The 20,036-nt window shown below is 51.0% G+C and overlaps 1 protein-coding gene across 1 annotated transcript in view; it reads left to right on the top strand.

Moving 5' to 3' along the window:
* Window positions 1-1,785, top strand: part of MAPKAPK2 (MAPK activated protein kinase 2) — a 53,580-nt gene extending 51,795 nt beyond the window's left edge. The window contains exon 10 of the mRNA XM_045298009.1: window positions 271-1,785. Coding sequence (XP_045153944.1) covers window positions 271-414 — 144 coding nt within the window. The 3' untranslated portion in view covers window positions 415-1,785. The remainder of the gene's footprint in view (window positions 1-270) is intronic.
* Window positions 1,786-20,036: the final 18,251 nt, after the last annotated feature.

Below are 20,036 nucleotides of genomic sequence, written 5' to 3' on the forward strand. Positions count from 1 at the left end.
GGTCACCTGGTGCAGATGGGTAAATTGAGACCCAGAGAGGGGGAGTGACTTGGTCAAGGTCACACAGCTAGTGACAGGCTGAGACAGACCTGCTGGGGTTTTCCGAGCCTCAGTGCAGTATGGGCTCTGCCGTACTGCACGGCCATCTCCAAGGGGTCTTGGGTGGCCAGGTCCTTGCTCAGTCCAGCTGGGGATGAGCAGCACAGACCGCTAACCAGTCTGTGTTCTGTCCACCCTCATGGCCTCGCTCTGCCGACGGCCCGCCCTCAGGAGGAGATGACCAGCGCCTTGGCCACAATGCGCGTGGACTATGAGCAGATCAAGATAAAGAAGATCGAGGACGCGTCCAACCCGCTGCTGCTGAAGAGGCGGAAGAAGGCGCGGGCCCTGGAGGCAGCGGCCCTGGCCCACTAGCCGCCCAGCGCTCCTGCTGGCCGCAGGGAAAGCAATACCTCCACAGGAGTCCACTTTTAAAAGAAGGGCCACACAACTGCTCAGTGATGCCTCCTCTCTCCCTCCCTCCCGCCGCTGCTGCTGGGCGCCCAAGGCTTGCTGGTGACAGGAGCGTGATGGGACGCCGCCCCCTGCTGTGGTCAGGCCACGCTGAGAGGGGCCAGCGAGGGCCAGGAGAGAAGGCAGCGAGGCGCTCTGGGACCTGGGCGTCTTGCGCAGTTTTATCTGTCATTTGACGTGGACTTTTTATGAAATCTCTTCTCGTCCTCTCTCCTACTGCCACTTCCTCTCCCCAGCCCCTGCCCTCTGGATACCACAAGGGTTTGGGGTTTGTAAAAGGCTGTTGTGGAACTCCCGGAGGGTATGTGTGGCCCCCCCTCTCTGCCCCCCACTTCCCCACCACAGCGTCAGGGCCCTTCCGGCTGGGGCGGCGGCCATGGAGGGCTGGAGCCAGCAGTGCCACTTCCCCTGCCGCCCTCCGTCATCGTCAGTGTGCCAGGTGGAGAGGAGGCTGTGTGTGTGCGTGTGTGCATGCGTGGATCTGTGCTCCAGTGGTGTGCTAGAGGGGCAGGCTGAGCAGGGCTGCAGAAAGGACCCTGCTTTGGCTTCAGAAGCTCCTCCCTCGGTGGGCCTGCGCTGCCCGCATGGGGCCCACAGAAGTGCCTGGGGAGCTTCTGGGTCTGGGGCCAGGTCCTCTGTGCACAGCCGTCTAGCGGGATTCCAGGCGCAGATCAGCCATGGGCGCAGCAGCAGATCGGGGAGAGGGTCCTTGAAGCCCACCCCACTTCGTGCCATGCCCACGTCCTGGGAAGCACTGACCTAGTGCTAACCTGTTTCCCCTTGTGGCTGCCCCTAGCCCATTGCTTATTTTCTTAAATTTTTAGCCTTTTCATAACAGGCTGCCTCAACTCTCTTGGGTAAGTCGGAGCAATGTATAGTGACAACATTTTAACACGGCACGTGTCTCTCCTGGCGCTGTGGCCCAGGGCCAGTTGTAGCCCGGCGGACAACTTCCCGTGTGTGCCCCAGTGGCTTGGGGAGAGTCTTCTCACCAAAGATGCCCTGACTGCTCCCCTTCCTGGCAGCCACTTTACCCTCTCCTTGGTCATGTGTCCGGGTCAAGGAGGGGGTGTATTAATGAGGCAAGTGTGATAGGGACTCCCAGGGCCCTGGGCCCTGCCCTCTAATCTTCACCTCCCCCAGGGCAGGGGGCTCAGCACCGCCTCCTTCCCTCCCTCCCTCCCCTCCTCCAATGGCGTGTCCTGCACTCAGACTGTTGTAAACTGTTGTTTTGTATGATCGAAGTTGTCTTACTAAACAGATTTAATAGTTGATTGTTTTCCTTCATTCTCAGGGCTCATCCCCCACCACCTCTGCCCCTTATGTGGAGCGTGGCTCTGGGTGTTGGGAGGGAACACAGTCCGGGTGCGTGCCCGGGGAAGGGATGGAGCACCTGGTAGTGAGAGCCTGCATGTGGAGTGGAGCCCATGGGGGCGCACTGGGGAAGGGGAGATGCCAGGAGGGAGCAGGGACTGGGCTGCTCGCACTGTTTTGCTAAAGACCGAATCATCAGGCTGCTTCTAATCTGTGAATCTCTGACCTACACCGCCACAGCCTCATGCTGGCACCCTCAGGCTGGGGGCCGAGGTGGGTGGACTGGGGGCATCAGGAAGGAGCGTGGAGGGTGGGGGTGATGGGTGCAAATCACTCTAAAAAGACCTGGAGAAGCAGGCTGGTGCAGTACCTGACAGTCCCAGGAGGGGTGGGAGGCTCAGTCAAAAATTCAAATGAGCTCCCAACTAGAAGTGACCTCAGGGATCCACCCCCTTCAGTGTAGTGGTGAGAAGACAGAGGGTACACATCAAAGTGCCTGTGGCCATGCTCAAAGCTTGGTTCTGGCAGAGCCTGGGGGAGAAACAGCCTTTGACCCCACCCACGGCTGGCCCTCTCCCTCCCTCCCTCCGCAGGTCAGAGCTCGCTCCCATGATCCTCAGGCCTGTGAGGGGAGAACCCTCCCAGTGGGCCTTCCTCGTTTATGAATGGACCCAAGACGGGCAGGAGTATGCTGGGAGGCCGCACAGCTCACTGGCTTAGAACATAGGCCTGGGTGGTCTCAGTGCCCTCACCCCTTCAGTCATCCAAGGGCTGTGTGCGCACCTCTCAGTGCTCATAGGAGCAGACAGAGTGCCCTGGCCCCCTCACCTCCCTTCCGCAGCGTGTGAGTGGGCTGTTGAAGTTAGCTTATACCTGAAACCTTGACTCATGACACCGAAAACCTCTGCTGACCATTAGCCAGCCAAGGTTCGGTCTTCAGAGAAGTCCAACCTGAGCATCTGGAGACACCAGAGTGATGGAAAGTGACGAGAAGGGAGAGAGGAGGTGGTGGTGGAGCGCCGGGGAACAGCAGCAGGATGGGGCCACCTCTGCCGGAGGTGGCCGGTTGGCTGGCGCTGCCCGCACAGACGCAGTGAGGCACACAGCGCACGTTGATCACCTTCCTTCCGAGTGGCTCCCCTGGAGTCAGCAGGGCAGGCTCCTTTCTCGACATCCTCCAGAGCATCCGACCCTCGTGCCTCCCAGTTCCTGCAGGTGGCCTGGATCCCTTCTTCCATCTTCTACGGCGGCGAGAGCCAATTGTTCTGACTCAGCGCCCCCCTGTCTCAAGTCACTGAGTCTGGCAGGAAGAATTCTCCACTTTCAAGGGCTCACGTGATTCGATTGGGCTCACCTAGATAATCCAGGGTAATTTCCCCCATCATGAGGCCCATACCCTAATGATACACAAAGGGTCCCTTGTGCCAGGGACAGGCTCAGCAGCCAGGCTTTGTTGACCTTTACTGATGGTTGGCACAGCCACTTTCCCCAGCCTCGCCCTCACCAGCCTCCCCCCCCTCCCCCGCCCCCCAGCCTTACCCTCCCCTGCTTCACCCTTCTGCTTTCAGTATCTGAATTTCCTTCACACCCTGAGCAGGCACGACCTACCCACTACCCACTCGTCATCCACAGCCTCCGAATTTCCTGTCTCCATCCGGTCCGGCCCAGTCAAAGGAAAGCCCCACAGCTTCTGTTATTGATTACCAACACCATTGCCCCCAGGCCCCCGGGGTGGGGGTGGGGGTAAGACCCACCCTCCTGCTTGGAAAGAGCTGGGATCCAACCTAAACCAGCCAACCCCCTGCATGCTGGGGGTGCCCTGCTTCCTCCTGCAGCTCATCCCGCCGGAGGAGGAGGCTCTGACTGTGACACTGGCCACCTGGCATCTTGCAAAGCACCCAGAGCCACCATCTCAGTGAATCCCCATCACAGCCTCACAGGGTGGGTGTGTCACCGCCCCCCCCCTGCCCCCCCATCATAGAAAAGGAAACTGAAGGCCGCTGGTGGAGGGAAAGCCAGCCTGTAACTCCTCCCCCCACAGCATTGGGAGGGTGTCTTTCTTGGTGAAAATGGTTAACGTGCACCTAACCCAAAGGTTGGAGGTTGAGTCCACTCAGAAACCACCGTTCAGGGGGAAAAAGAAATCACCATTGCAAACCTCTGCCGCACGGTCCTATGTGGGCACAGGTCGCCAGGAGCCAGGGCTGACTCATGGCAACTGGTTGATGACATGAAGCTGCATCAAGACTGCCTGGGGGTGCCAGGACAGACCGCTCCCAGGCTGCAGGCCTCCCTTCAAGCAGCGGGTGTGCCGTGGCTTCCTGGGCCCATGCTTTGACTCAGTTCTTCTTTCTTGACGTGTGTCAGGCTGGGTTCTCTAGAGAAGAGAAATCAGCAACACTTGAAGGTATTGTCTACAACAAGAGGTGTGTTTCAAGAAATGGCTCACACGGTTATAGGCATAGATAAGCCCAGTCCTGGGCAAGTCAGGCTTCTCTTGAATAGGAAGCAGGGTGATGAGGTAGGGGGCACGGCTGGTAGATGTGGAGGGCTGAAGTTGGCTGAATGACTCCACTGCTGGTGGTCTGATAGTGCTCCTGGGATTGGCAGGCAACGCAACGGGAGAGGGAGGACGCAGACTCGAGCTCCAGTCCTTGCAGAAGGCAAAGGTTCCCCTCGGCTCACTCAGTCCCTCTTATACAGACAGGGTTATGACCCCAAGGAGGTGTCATCTGGCCGTGACCCCATTGACAAGTTCGGCTCCGTGTCTGGTTGACAGAGTCCCTAACCCCCATCATGTGTAATGCCTGTGCAGAGACGTTGAGGGTTACAGAGACGAGGGCGTTGGGTCCAGCCCTCCTGGTGCTCACTGGAGGAGTAGACAGACGTTACTTTGGTGGAAGGCATCGTGAGAAGGGAGACGCAGGTGGCTGGCAGGGGCAGTATCACATCACCCGTGAATCTGGGTCAGCGTCTGCCGGGGCTTACTTGTGCCCAGCCGTTCACAGGTTTCTCACCACATCAAAGAATCTGCTTCTAGGTATTGCTAGCACCCACCTCTCACCTAGCGTCTTCCTCCAGAACCGAAGACGTTTCGGATTTACAATCCCTGACAGGGATGGCAGACCCAGTGGGCAAGGTAAGCACAGGCTTCCTTGTGCTTACTGGCCTGTAATGAAGAGTTTCACCTGTTTCTCACTGCATCACCGATGAGTCCCGGAGGAGGCAGCTGTACTGTCCAGAGACCCAGGAGACCTTCCAGAAAGACGCTTTGCGCTGCCCTGTGAAGGGCAGACTTGAAACCGCGAGGATAAGACGGGGCGGGGGCTGCCCGTCAGCTCTTCGTTCTGGCCTCGGCGAGAGCCAGCACTTTCCTGGGGGGTTTCAGCTTTGCCCCTGCCTCTCTCCCATCTCTCTGGTTCTGCCCGCGGAGAGCTGATTTCCTCTCCTCAGGGATGCCCTGCTTACCATCTCCCCAGTTTCTCCATCCAGTGCTTCCAACCCAAATCCCAACCCCTCCATCCCTGCCCCCACTCCCCATGTCCAATGGGTGTCTCCCCCAAACCAAAATTCAGGACTGTAGTCTGATGGGGATTTCTCTCAATACTTTAAAATGCATTGATCTATGTTTAACCCAAAAACTCACTGTCGTGGAGTTGGTTCTGACTCATGGTGGCCCCTATGTTACAGAGCAGGACGGCGCCATGGGGTCTCCTTGAGGGTCATCTTTACCAGAGCAGACCAGCCGGGGATGGACTGGAGCACTGGTGGCGTAGTGGGTAAGGTGTTGGGCTGCTAACTGCAAGGTCAGCAGCTCAAAACCATCAGCTGCTCCTTGGTAGAAAGTCGGGCCTTTCTGATGCCATACAGCAGTGGTTCTCAACCTGTGAGTCGCGACGCCTTTGGGGTCGAAGGACCCTTTCACAGGGGCCGTCCGATTCATAACAATAACAAAATGATAGTGATGAGGTAGCAACAAAAATAACTTCATGGTTGGGGGGTCACCACCACACCAGGGACTGTATGAAAGGGTCGCGACATCAGGAAGGTTGGGAACCACTGCCGTAGAGCGCTCCAGTCTTGGCAACCCCGGCCAGTGCTGCTCTGCCCTCTAGGGTTGCTCTGTCAGAAGTGACAGTGAGGGTTTTTGGGGAGGGGAAGGTAAGCAGGGGCTTACGTGGGCCTCCTTACTAGTCTAGTCCACTGTGAACAACTTCACAGGTTTGCTCACCTCTGAAACCCAGGTGAAGTTGTTGGCGACAGATGACTAAACCCAAATAAGCACAGGCCACCAAACTTTCCTTCTGTGGAACCACAGGGTGGATTCAAACTGGCAACCTTTAGATCATGGATGGGGCACACCGCCACCCAAAGGCCTCTTCAATGGTTTCGTTGCTGTGTGCGCCTAGTCAGGCGCTCCTGCCTCGGAGTGGCCCAGTAGGACAGAGTAGAGCCAGCCCACGGTTTGCAAGGCTGTCCCCAGAGGGACAGCGACACCTTGCCAGGTTTTCCTCCTGAGCAGAGGCTGGTGGACTCCACTAACTCACAGGTCCCCAAACTTGTATGGCCTACTACCCCCGTTTCAGGAAAGCAAAAACCAAGAAAACGCAGTGTCCCCCGCACAGTGAAGATAGTGGTCCCACAGCCTGCAATCCAGGATAAAGTGTAGCTATCTGCCTTCGCAGCCTGCCTGGATCTTGCCTGCCTCCCCACCTGGATTGTTCTGAGGACCCCTGGCAGCACAGTGGTTACCGGCTGGACAGCAAGGTCTGCAGTTTGAAACCACCAATTGCTTCCCGAGAAAGACGGGCTTTCTGCTCCCGTAAAGGATTAGTACTGGGCTCACCGGGGCAGTTCTGCCCTGCCCTGTCCGGTCACTGTGACTTGGCATCAACCCCGTGGCACTGAATTTTATTTGATTTTTGTCGGTACAGTATTTTAGATCATTCCAGCGCCCCCAGGGGGCGGTATTGGCACTTTGGGAGACACTGCGGTACCCCAAAGCGTAACTACGGTCCCAGCCAGGCTCCTCTGTATCATGTAGTGAATTATGGGAAAGGGTAACAGTCCATCAGATGGGAGGCCGCCTGGAAAGCGGGCATGAGGACTGTCTAGACCTCCCTTGCTCCTCTCCTGAACTCACCGAAGGCCTTCGCTCTTTCCTTGTTATGTCCTTAACACCTCTCCTCAGTGTACTGAAGGGGGCCCTCGGGCCTCCCTGCTTCCAATGTACATTTCCACCAGCCTCGGTGTCTTACCTATCTACATCCATCGTGACAGCGAAAAGACCACAGGTGGGTGGCTTTACCAGGTTAACGTTTCACAGGCCAGGGCACCGTGAGCCCAGCTCTGGGGCAGGCTTTCTCCTGCCCCGGCTTCTATGCCCCCCGCCCTTGGTGATTCCTGTCACCCCAGTGCCATCTCTCTCCCCCCGCTCCACTTCTCTCTCTTGCTTGCTTAATCTCTTTCGTGTCTCAAAAGAAATGGACTCCACACAACCCCACACAAATCCTTTCTCCTCATGGCAACGAAGAACCCACTTTTCACTTGCAGAGCAGTAGGATTTGCATCCCATTGTGAGAGACCAGGAAGCCCCTGCACTTTGTAACTCACCAGCTCAAAGTGGGGAGTTACTTGCAAAATCACTTTTTGTGGAAAGACTGGCCCTACGGAGAGCCTGTGGTTTCTTCACTGTCACCCGTGCAGGGTCTCACGTGGGGTGTGGGGAGTGGCCCGCCTGGGAGGCAGGGCACCTGCAAGTGGTGGTGTTTTCAGGGGCTAGCTGCCATGCAAATAACTTGTGTTTGCATATCTTTCTTGCTCTAAGGGACATTAAGAGTTTCTTTCCCCCTATTCCACACCCTGATGGGATTTGCAAGTGAAATGGGAGGCCAGGAATTCCCCAAGGAGCCCTGGTGGTGCAGTGCTTGAGCACTAGCCTGCTCACTGCCAGGCCAGCATCCCGAGAATGATTTTGTCGTCATTTGCTGAAAGTTACAGCTACGCCCATACACGAGTTCTGCGATGCCCTACAGGGTCACTTTGAGTCAGAAGCAAGTCTGCAGTGGGGCATTCCCTTGGGTCCAGCCTTCTCCCTTGACATGTCCCCTCCCCTCTTGGTTCCGGTTCTGTCCCTGGGACCGGAATGAACAAATAGTAGGCTTCTTCTCTTTGATCCAAAGGAAGCACCCTTGGGTTCCTGGTAGGCAAAGTATTTGCAATGGTTATGTACATGAGTGTCCAAACTAAGTGGTTCTGGCCCAAGCCCAGGGCATAGGCTGCCCCAGGCCATTGCTGTCTGGAGTCCTGCTGAACCATGAAATTGTTCCTTCTGCTCTTCAGACAGCTGTGGGTCTTCCTCTGTTCCTCAAACTGCCAGAGCCTCCTGGGACGACCGGCCCCAAGTTTCAGAATGAGCTGCATCCTCCCAGCCTGGCCTCTCTGATTTGGCAACCTGTGCTTCTGAATTCAACAGTTATGGGGTAGTTCTCAATAAAGACACCATCTTGTCGGAGCCCAGACCTCAGTCAGCTGTGCAGGGGGAGCTTGTGGTGCAGAGCGAGCTGGTGTTTGTAGGAAGACCGGGGGAAGCCTCTGACTCTCTGGCACCCTCCTCGATGCCATCTCTTCTCATGACTAGCCCCACAGTGGACTCTGCGTCAGCCTCTCACCCCAACCTGGGTGGGAGAGGAGGAGGGCAGATGAGAAAGTGGGTCTGGTCCATCCCTTTGGAGGAGCGAACAGCCGCCTCCTTTCCCGGGGGGACAGCGGGGGTGTTGGAACTGTTGACCCTGCATTCGTAGTAGTCCAGCGCATCACCCAGCATGCCACCAGGGCTCCTGACCCAGGACCAAGCTCTCACTGCCATGGAGCTCCTGCCAACTTACAGGTGCTCCCTGCTTGTCAGAGAGGCGGACACACCTGAGCAGACTGATGGGAGGTGCTGGCCCGTCAGCGCTGCCTCCAGTTGGCCCGGGCTGCAATGGGAAGAAATCCTGCCCGAAGCTGTGCTATCTTCACCACTGTTGTTGTGTTTGTGCCCCCCCTACAGTCACTGTGGATCCATCTCATTGAGGGGCTTCCTCTTCGTGGCTGACCTCTACGCCAGCCCAGCGGTTCTCAACCTGGGGGTCGAGACCCCTTTGGGGGTCGAATGACCCTTTCACAGGGGTCTCCTGATTCGTAACAGTAGCAAAATGACAGTGATGAAGTAGCAACGAAAATAATGTTATGGTTGGTGGGTCGCCACCACATGAGGAACTGTATGAAAGGGTCGCGGCATCAGGACGGTGGAGAACCGCTGCTCCACTCTATCAAGCATGATGCCCTTTCCCAAAGACTTGTCTGTTGTAGGTGAGAGGAAGTCTCACCCTCCTCACTTCTTTCTGTCCCCTAATTTTATTTATTATTATTATTTTTAAAATAAACCACTTTATTGGCAGCTCTTACAGATATTATAACAATCCATAATTCAATTTGATCAAGCATAATTGCACAATTGTCGCGACCATCAGTTTAAAATAATTTTCTTTCTTCTTGAACTCTTTGATATCAGCTCCCTTTATCCCCTCCCTACTGTACCCCCACCAGGAACCCTTATTATTATATATCATTAGTATTGTTAATGTTATTATTATTTTTGCTGTATTTTACACCTGCCACCCAATGTATCCATTCACTTGCAATTCTATTATAAGTTCCCCTTGAGTGGGGTTAGACAGTCATCATTGCTATCAAGCACCCCCCCCCCCTACACACACACTTCCTGTCCCCTCAGGAAATCATTAGTCCCTTTACTGTTTCTGAAGAGTTATCTATCTTGGTTTTCATGCACTGAACGAACTCAACTATACGAATGAACATATGAAGGGCTAACAAGATTGATGAGGTAAAGCAAAGCCCATGATAGTAAGGGGAGGAAGTATTAAAGAACTACAGGATAGTTAAGTGTTTCATCAGTGCTCTACCGCAGCCTGGATATATCATCCCTTCCGTGTGGCCCTTCTGTGAGGGAATGACCAATTATCTCACAGGTGGGTTTTAGGTCTGCACTTTGTGCAGGCTCCTTCATGTCAATTTGATTGCTTGTTTTTTAACTTCTAATACCTTTTCCCGTGGACACCGCATGACGACTCAGGCTTCACCTCTCTCACTTCTAAGGAGCGTTCTGTTTTGACTGTACTTTCTCCAAGACATTTGCTTGTCCTCCGTGCTAGTTTGTAGTTCATGGTATTTTCCATGTTCTTTGCCAAACTGTCATTCAAACGCATCAATTCTTCTCTGGTTTCCTTATTCATCGCCCAGTGTCACACGCAGGGGTTGAACATGCCGTGGCTTGGTCAGGCCTGGGTCCTCAAAGTGGGACATCTTTACTCTTCAACACTTGAAAGAGGTTTCGGGCTGCAGATTCACCCCATGCAATGTGTTGTTCGATGCCATGACTACTGTGTTCATGAACAGTGATTGCGGATCCGAAGACAAGGAAATTCTTGACAACTTCAATTTTTGGCTAGCTAACTGCTTCTAAAAGGTCGTGTTCAGTTATCATGATACTGCTTATTGGTCCAGTGGTGAGGGTTTTGTTTTCTTTCCATGGAGTTGCAGTCCACACTCAAGGCTGCAGTCTTCGATTTTCATCAACAAGCGTTTCAAATCCCGCTTGCATTTAACAAGCAAAGTGGTGTCATCTGTAGATCCCAGGCTGTGACTAAGCCTTCCTCTCATCTTGGTGTCCCGTTCTTCATTGGACAAATCCGATACGGAAGATCTCTTGAAAGTGTTCAAGAGTTAAGATGTCACTTTGAAGGCGAAGGGACACCTGACCCCAGCCATGGTATTTTCACTCGTCTTACATGCATGTGAAAGCTGGGCACTGAAGATGGGAGACCGAAGGGCTGCTGTCTTGAGAGTTACGGGGCTGGTGGAAAGCACTGAACACAGCATGCACTTCCAGAAGAATCCACACGTGTGTCTTGGAAGGACGTGCAGACTTCCAAGCGAGGCTGGTGAGACTTCATGTTTCTTTCTTTGCACACGTCCTCAGGAGGGGCAGTCCCGGGAGAAGGGCTTCACACGTGGTAAAGCGGGGGGTTATGGACAAAGAAGACCTCAATGAGGTGGCTGGACACCATGACTGCAACAACCGATTCCAATATAGCAACGGTTGTGAGGGCGGGAAAGGACTGGGCGGTGTTTCTGTTGTGCAAAGGCTTGATTTCAGTTGGCACTTACTCGAGGGTACCTGACAACCACCACAACGTCCCATCATTCACCTGGAAAGTAGATGTACACATGAGACTCTATCTAGCTGTCTATCATCCATCTGTCTGTCTCCAGGTTGCCTGGTTGGTGCAATTGATTAAGTGCTCAGCTCCTAACGCAAAGGTTGACCTCAAATCTACCCAAAGGCGCCTTAGAAGTAAGTCCTAGCAAACAACTCCCCAAGGGTCATAGCCATTGCGGCCTTACAGGGCACACATGGGCTTTGACACGTGAGGGATTGTCATGAGTCAGTAACTAGTCTTTTTCTGAATATAATATACATAAAGAGTGAAATGTCAAAGTTCCTCTTTATACTTTCTCCTTTCCCATTTATGCCAGTTCCCCTCCCAAAATAACTTCTTGAACAGTTTGCTTTTACGTTTATCCAATCTTGTGAACTTCTCAAATGAATGTGTTTGCATTCAAAATGTGTATAAAGGCATATGAGAAAATGACTTGAAAGCTAAATATAAATGAAATTATTATGTATATCGTTTTGCAACTTGCTTTTTAAACTAAGCATACCTTAACCGAGTTTGCACAATGGAGGTCATCGCATGCTATCCTTGTTCTCAGCTGACTAGCACTCCTTATGACTGTGGAGATAGATAGCTGCCACCCAGAGAGTCTGCCCCAGTGGAATGTTGACCAGGGTAGTGGTTGAGTCTGTTGTCATGGTTACAGTGCTCATTTCAACCAGGCAAAGTCTTCCTGGCCTTTGCTGGCCCCTGCTTTACCAAACAAGGTGTCCTCCTCCAGCGAGTGACCCTCCCGATGACGTGCTCACAAGGAACAAACCGGACAATGCTCTGTTGTGACCCTACGGTTTCTATCGGCTAGTTTTTGGAAGTAGCACAAAAATAGGCCATTTGGGATGTGTCACGAAACCATGACCTTAAACTTACAAACCAAGAAATTAAATCTCTTGAAGTGTCGAGTTGTTCCTGTAGATATAGCTAACACACAGCTGGGGCTGGTTGAACTGTTTGCCATTGTAGAACGTATTCTTTTGCTGTACTCTGCATTTTTACTTTTAAAAACACAATTTTGTCTACAGCCATACCACCCTGAACGCACCCGATCTCCTCTAAAAACACCATTTTATTGGCACTTCCTTCACATGTCATCTAATTCAGTAGTTCAATTGTATCAAGAAGAGTTGTATAGTCATTATTACAAAAATAAATTTTAGAACATTTTCTTTTTCCTTGTACTCACTGTTAACAGTGTAATTACTTTTCTAAAAATTGTGGCAAAAATATGCACAACAAAACACTCTCTAGTTCACCAACTCCTCCATGTATAATTGAGTGGCCAGCATATAACTTAGCGATACTAATTACATTAGTCTTCTATGCAACCCTCACCTTTAAGCAATGAGCTTTATATACAACCCCAAGAGGTTAACAACAAAAAGGCAAGGGATTCAATCAAAAGATGGGCTAAAGACCTGGTTCACCCAAAAAAGGATATTCACCAAACACATCAAATGACCACCAAACACCCAAAAAGATGCTCAACACCATTAGTCCTCAGAGATGCACCCAAACCATCAGCCACTCCAAGGGAGAACGATGGGTCTTTCTACGCCCATAACCAGGGCCAGTCTCAGAAACCCACAGGGCAGTTCTACCCTGTCCTGTTGAGTCACTATGAGTTGCAGGACTTGAGGGCAGTGAATGAGGATGGAAGATTAAAATAAGTAGGAAAATAAACGATACTGGTAAGGATGTAGGGAGACTGAAACATTACTGGTGGGAATGCAAACTGGTATTGCTGTTGCAGAAACAACAGTGTGGTAGTTTCTCAAAACAAATAAAAGTAGAAGTACCATATCACCCAGCAATCCCACTGCTAGGGACATACCCAAGGGGCCTGAGAACAATGACATGAACAGACCCAGTACACCAATGTCCACTGCAGCGCTAGTCACCATAGCTCGAAGGGGGAACCAACCTTCATGCCCATGGATGGATGAATGGTACACAGCGCCTGGTGGACACATACAATGGTCTATGACTCCGAATGAGAAATGTAGTCGTGATGTGTTACAATATGGATGGACCTTAAAGATGTTGTTATATGCCTTTGAGTAAATTCATAGCAACCCTATAGGCCTACTGTATAGGGTTGCCTAAGCTGTAATATTTATGGGAGCAGGCTACCATGTTTTTTCTCCCATGGAGTGGTTTGTGGGTTTAAATTCCCATCCTGTTGGTTTGTAGCTAAGAGCACAACCTTTGAATCATAAGGGCTCCCTTAATAGTATGCTGAATGAAATGCTAATCACAACGGACAGTCAGCTGATTGACCTAATGACATGTTTAGTGTTTCAATTCTATATCCTACTTTGACGTTGAATGGCTGGGCTCTTACAATTTGGCTGTGGGTCATCCAAGGCGCAGTGATTGAGCTCTATTCACCTGCAGCAACACAGCGAGGAGAGGAGTCAGGAATAGGAGGATGTAGAACGTGTGGCTAATCTGCCTCCATAAACAATTGTTTCCTTTGCCCCGAGAGCAGGCCTGGATGGGACCTGGCTACCATTCTCGAACAGTGTGATCAGAGAGGTAGAGGAGAGTTCCAATGCAAAGGGAGGAAAGGTAGAACAGGATTTGAATTCCTAGGGGATACTAGACTTTCTGGAGCTCCAAAGATCTGATAAACTCTGGAAACTATTGCCCAGAGAGATTCTTTACATTGCAAACCCCAAGTAACCCCGAAGTCTTCTTAAACCTGAACAGTAGTTTAGCTTAACCAGAAAAAGTGTCTACCTTGAGCAGTCTGCTCTTTGGGGAACTAGCTACATGGGATCAAATTGACAAAAGTCACATGAAAGATTAAAATAGACCCTTAGGGGCAGCCACTGGATTTATCTTAATGGGGGAGGAACCAATGAGGGTAGGAGGGCGAGCATGCTCACATAACGTGAAGAATGTAATCAATATCGCTGAATGTTGTGTGTAGAAACTGGCATATTGGTGTGTGTTTTGCTGTATATTCTCAACAGTAGGAAAAATTAAAATGACTGAAGAAATGGAAAAATTAAAATGACTGAAGAAATAGAATTGCACAATATAATTCTTTGTGGGGGAGGGAGGGGGTGAGCCCAAATGGAGTGGCCCCTTCCTTCAAGAAGAGGGCAGTGTCTGCTGGGTTGGGACAGAGGGGCAGGAGGTTTGGAGGGAGACAAGATTATGGCTTATGGAGCACTGAGTTTGGTTTTTACATTTTAGGTTTTTAAAAAATATACTATTAATTGGGTTTAATATGTATATCGTTCCGTAGTTCAATCACGTCAAGTGGAAGTGTGTAATTGCTACCTCATCAGTTTCCAGACAGTCTCTTTCTACATGGACTCCTTAACATCGCCTTCCTTTTACACGCCCCCTCCCCCTTGAACCCCTTATTCTACATGCTGTCCCTATTGCATTTTAGATTTTGATAGGCACTGCCAAAACGTTGGTATCCACTTACGAATGAACGCATTTTGCATATCTTTCTCAGTGAGAAGTCAGTGAGGATTTGTTGTCAGCAGTGGGGCAGTCAGGGGCTAGAAAATATCAGCTGTGAACAAGAGGACATTTGAAGTACTTCCCACAACTGGCAGATGCATGCCCTTGCCTGCCTCATGAGCAACTGGAAACTCAGACATAGAGGGTGCTGGGGGATTCCTTCCCCTTCTCCCCACAGCAGCCTCTCTGCTCACTGGTGATGGTCATTTACATAGGGTTTGGATGCGTAGGCAGAATGGCTCAAAGGCATATCTGGGTTCAGGCTTGTTCAGGCTCCTGCTGGCGTTTGCTCAGAGCAGGCTGTGAGAGCCTCAGGAAAGCGAAGGAGATGATAGGATGCAAATGCATTTGTGTAGTTATTTACTATAGGATAGAGTTGAGGAAATGACACGGGGGCCATGTTTGACCTCCTAAGCTCCTCAAAGGGGAAGGGTAATCCAACTCCACATCAGCCCACAGGTGATTTTTATGATATACCGCCACCCTCTGTCCTTCTTCACCCTATTCGGTACAACCACTGCTTCTCTGCTGGGTTCAATAAGCCTTTACAGTGGCCACACAGAAGTCACAGACAATACTCATGAGTAGGAGGGTTTATCAGGGAGGTTAACATGTGCCACAAGTCAGGATCAGAAAACAGTAGGGATACAATGTTTTGTCCAAAGCAGCACCTGTTCTCAACCTTCAGCCTCCCAGTCATGAGACCCCTTGGCCTTTGCCCACCTGTCTCATGGTCTCAGAGCTGCAGTTTCTCCTGGGATCTCACATTCATTCTGCTGGTAGCTCATCTTTCTAGACCGGGGTAGGGAACACCCATTAATACCAGCTAATATCACACAGATTTAATATAGGTGTGACATTTAAAAAATACTATGTGTAAGGCAGACTCTGGTGGGTGATTTAGGAGGGCTGCAGAGAACCATGGGAACTCGGAGCGCAATTCCCTCTCGTCAGAAAGACCAGCGAAAGACATGTGGCAGAGGAGGTGGCTCTAGCTCAGGGAGCTAGGTGTTTAGCGGACATAGGAGTGCAAGCATTTTTCTTCTTGTCCCGGAGCTCAGTCGCCTTTCCCCCAAACGTTGATGGGGCACTGATGGTGTGCCCAACTCCCTGCAGGGTTCTGAACCCCAGGGATCGGGCTGCAGTTCCTTCCTTTTTGTTTCCAGATGTTGCATTCCAATCACCAATAACAATCAAAGTATCTGATTGCATGTTTGATTAATTTTAAACCAAAGCTTTTGGTAGAATTCTCCAGTTTCTACATCCCCAGCTTTAATGGTTACTGTATAAATTTGAATAATAGTCGTATTGATTGAATTTCCATGTATGGGGATAGAAAATATCCTGCCTATAACAGACAGCATTGTACTTCAAGATAGATCTTGAAAGGTCCTTTTTGGTGGTGAACGCCACGCCATTCCCCTTGCTTTGCCATTCCCAGTGTAATAAGCCATGTGATTTTCTGATTCAAAATGGCCAATCCCTTCATTTCCGTTCACGAACACCTAGAATATCAATTGTCCCTCCATTTCATTTTAAATGACTTCCAATTTTCTTAGATTCATACTTGGCACCATCCCAAGTTCCAATTACTAATTGATGTTTACAACGATTATTATCATTTTACAAGACCGCCAGAGTAAACCACAGGCTTGTCTGATTCCACATGACGGCCACGAAGGTTGGACTCCATCCCTTTCACGACGGTCAGCTCTCCTTGGAGGAGGCAGCTCGACCTCAAGCCTATCTTGAGCGCCTTCTGACCCGAGGGGCACTCTCTTCACAGTACTCTGTCTCTAGCCGTTAGGTTCAGTGACTGACACCGTTGGTACTATCCGCAGGGTTTTCAGTGGCAATACCTCTGAAATGGACAGCCAGTTCTTTCTTCTCAGTCTCTTCTCAGTCTGGAAGCTCCGCTGAAACCTGTTCACTTGGGGTGAACCTGCTGGTATTCGAAATACCAGTGACAAAGCTTTTAGCGTCACAACGACACACAGAGTACCACAGCATGGCAGCTGGCAGACACATGGGGGAGGAGGGTGTGTCTAACAGTACTCGCTGTTGCTGGCTTGGGAGCCCTATGGGTCAGTTTGACTCTGTCCTACAGGGTCGCTATGAGTTGACATTGGCTTGGTGGTAGTGGATTTGGCTTGGTGTGTTTCTTTTTTTCCAAGAAACCGTTTTATTGATATATAACTCACACGTCATACTATTGAATGGTTTAATCATATTTTTTAAAATCATGCAATCATCACCACAATCCAGTTTAGAAAAATTTCTTCTTCCTTGTACTCAATGTTATTGGCTCCCTGTGTCTCCCTGCCCCTATGACCAGAACCCTAAGAAGCTGTTAATCCAGTTACTCTCACTATAGATTTAACTATACCGGATTTCATGTACAGAAAAACATACCAGAACACCCCCAAACAAACAAAACTAAAAACCAACAACAATAACAAAGTAAAACAGAGAAAAACTTCAATAAAAAATAGAGCAGAGAATCTTAAAAACTAGAACAAATTTAAAATGGGCCCAAATGGAGATGCCATGATGAGGTGTCATATTCTAATCTGACTCTGTCTTCATGACTTGGCTTTTCAAAGCATTCTGTCTGCTAGCAAGGCGGTTCACGTCCCTGGGCAATTTCACCAGAGGATCAGCGTACTTTCGTTCCTGATTTCCATCCCTGGTCAGCTTTACTCCTACATTCTTCATCTTTTGGGTGCCCTTTAAAAATAAAGATAATTTTCATTGTGTTTTTGGTGAACGTTGACACAACAAGTAAGGCTCCCATTTGACAATTTGCACAGACATCTGTTCAGGGGCACTAGTTACACTGTTCACGATGTGTCCACATTCTCTGTGGTTGTGCCATTTCTGATACTCTAGTTTCCTGTCCCTTCTTGTCTTCGCAGGTTGAAATTTGGGTCGACGATGAGGACTAACCGCTTCTATGCCTTCCTTCACTGCGTCCCTCATGGTTCCGTGGCTCTCCCTGCCTGCCTGCTTTCTCTCGTAAACATGTTTCCCCTAAGAAAACCCATGCACATCTGGCCCTGCTGTGGCATCTGCTCCCCGAGGGTCAAGGGGAACACAATAACGTCACCTCTCGTTGCTGGTCTAAGGAGCCCTGGTGGTGCTGCAGGGTAGGCATTGGCTGCTGACGGACAGATCTGTGGTTCAAACCCACCAGCTGACCCCTCAGAGGAAAATGAGGCCGCATGCTCCTGTAAAGATGTGCAGTCTTAGCAGCCCTCTATGGGGTTGCTGGGCGTGAGCATGGACACGACAGCAGTGGGGTTCTTGTTGTTTATTTGGTTCTTCTTTGGGTTTATTCCGTGTGAGGTAGCGAGTGAACACTTGAGCAGCACTCGCTCGGCACTGGGCACTCGCTTGGCCGAGGCTCCTCACGATTACTGTGGACGTGTGGACAGGCCCATCTCACTAAGGAGGAGAGTTTGTGCTTGAGAACAATAACAACCAAAAGTGTGTCGCCTAGCCCCTCCCCTGCTCCATTTTCTCCTACGTTTCCTCTCCCCCAACCAGTCACCCCATCATTGGAGTCCCATTTTCACAACGGTGGGACCCTGGTGATGCAGCGGTTGACTGCCTAGGCTGATAAGCCAAGTCATGGCATTGGAACCCACGAGCCGCCCCCCAGGGGAGAGAGGTGACAGTCTGCTCCCACCAAGCTCCCACCTGGACAGTCTGGAGGCAGCGCTAGTTTGTCCCGCAGCATCCCCAGTCAGCGCACACTCATGGCAATGGATGCTCCTCCGGTCTGGCCGAGATCGAGGTGATGAAGCTGTGTTGCTCTGTCAAGAAGAGAGACTGCTGTAAGGGTCCACCCCAGCGGGGGTCAGGCCTGCGGGATGCACCATAGGGGGAGCAGCTACTGGCTGCCATGACGCTTGAGCAGCGGTTCTCAACATGTGGGTCGCGACCCCTTTGGGCGTCAAAGGACCCATTCACAGGTGTCGCCCGATTTATAACAGTAGCTACATGACAGTGGTGAAGTAGCAGGGTCACCACCACATGAGGGACTGTGTGAAGGGTCACGACCTGAGGAAGGTTGAGAACCACTGCTCTTGAGGGTGCAGAAGGCTCTCTTCCCTCACCCATCCTGGGCCATGTGCTTCCTGGGAGACAGGCTGAGTAGGTCAGGGTCACTGTGGGTGCTAGTTGTAGAAGGAGTGGGGGTTAAGGACCAATGAGAGGATAATAGGAATGTAGGGTGCCTTAGAGAAATGAGGAGGAGTCCCACGGTGTCGATTAAAACCCTCATGACCACCCCTATCTGGAATGATCTGTGAGCAGAGCCTGCAGTTCCAGCCTTGGCCCTAATTCTAAGAATCTCTCCCCACTTCTCCCCTCCCACAGCTGTCAACATTAACCAGCTTCCCCCCCTCCTCCCCCCGGCTTCAGGGGTATTGTTCTTTTGTTCTACAAAGACCGGACAAAGAAAACTGCTGGGTTCTCTTCCAGCAAAAGAGACCACAGAGACTAGAGTGATGTCTAGTTTGGGGCTCAGAGGCTGTTTCTTCCTGGTCACGCCACCAAAGAAAATTCAGAAGAAATGGTGTGGTGAGGTGTAGCAAAAGTGAGAGCCCGGACACAGCGGGAATCCTGTTCTGACTTGGCCACTTGCCAGTTCAGACGGTTCAGGCTGGCTAGACAGCCTCCCTACGCCTCGCTCTCCCAGTGAGCAAAGCGGTGGTAGAAGGGCATCTCCTTTTCAGGGTGGCTGTGACAAGCCAACAGGCCAGGCAGTGGAAACCCAGACGGAGCCCAGTTCCTGGCACACACGTGCTAACCCCAGGCCCATGACCCCAGTTCAGCCCAGGGACTTCAGTTTCACTTTGTGGCTTACTCTGTTCTTTCGGTTTATGACAACCCTGTGAGGGCGTGGCAACATTAGTCTCCTTTTATAGATCGGTAAACTGAGGCTCGGCCGAAGTCCCTAGAATTCAATTGTTTTGTACTGCAGAGCCTCTGCTGTTTAGCAGAGGCTTAACTTTACTTAGGACTCTTTCAAAGGCAAAGAGGAGGCATACAAGCCTCTGAACCCTAGAGATGCAGGGCCCCTTATAAATGGCCAGTCTAAGACGAAACGCTCCTCGTTCAGGTATCTGCACAGGTATCTCCTGTCCTTGAAGGATCCGTTCCAGTGGTACTCTCTCAAGAACACCTGCACTTACGCCCCTATTTTAGAACACAGTCTTTCTTTCACCCCCAACTCCAAATTCTCTATATTCCTTACATGGCTCTCTCTTTAAAATCTTTTTTTTTAAATTGAAACATAATGCACACACACAAGTTTATCCTACTCAGTTCTCATGCCATCCTTTAAGGAACTGGTCATTTTCTAAATATCTGGATACTGTATGTATTTATAATAGCAGGAGTGCATGTTTCCCCAGGGGAGGGATTTGC

This window comes from Echinops telfairi, unplaced genomic scaffold, assembly GCF_000313985.2.
Source record: "Echinops telfairi isolate 266 unplaced genomic scaffold, ASM31398v2 ScPeMD7_7424;HRSCAF=8462, whole genome shotgun sequence".
In the NCBI taxonomy this organism is placed as follows: domain Eukaryota; kingdom Metazoa; phylum Chordata; class Mammalia; order Afrosoricida; family Tenrecidae; genus Echinops; species Echinops telfairi.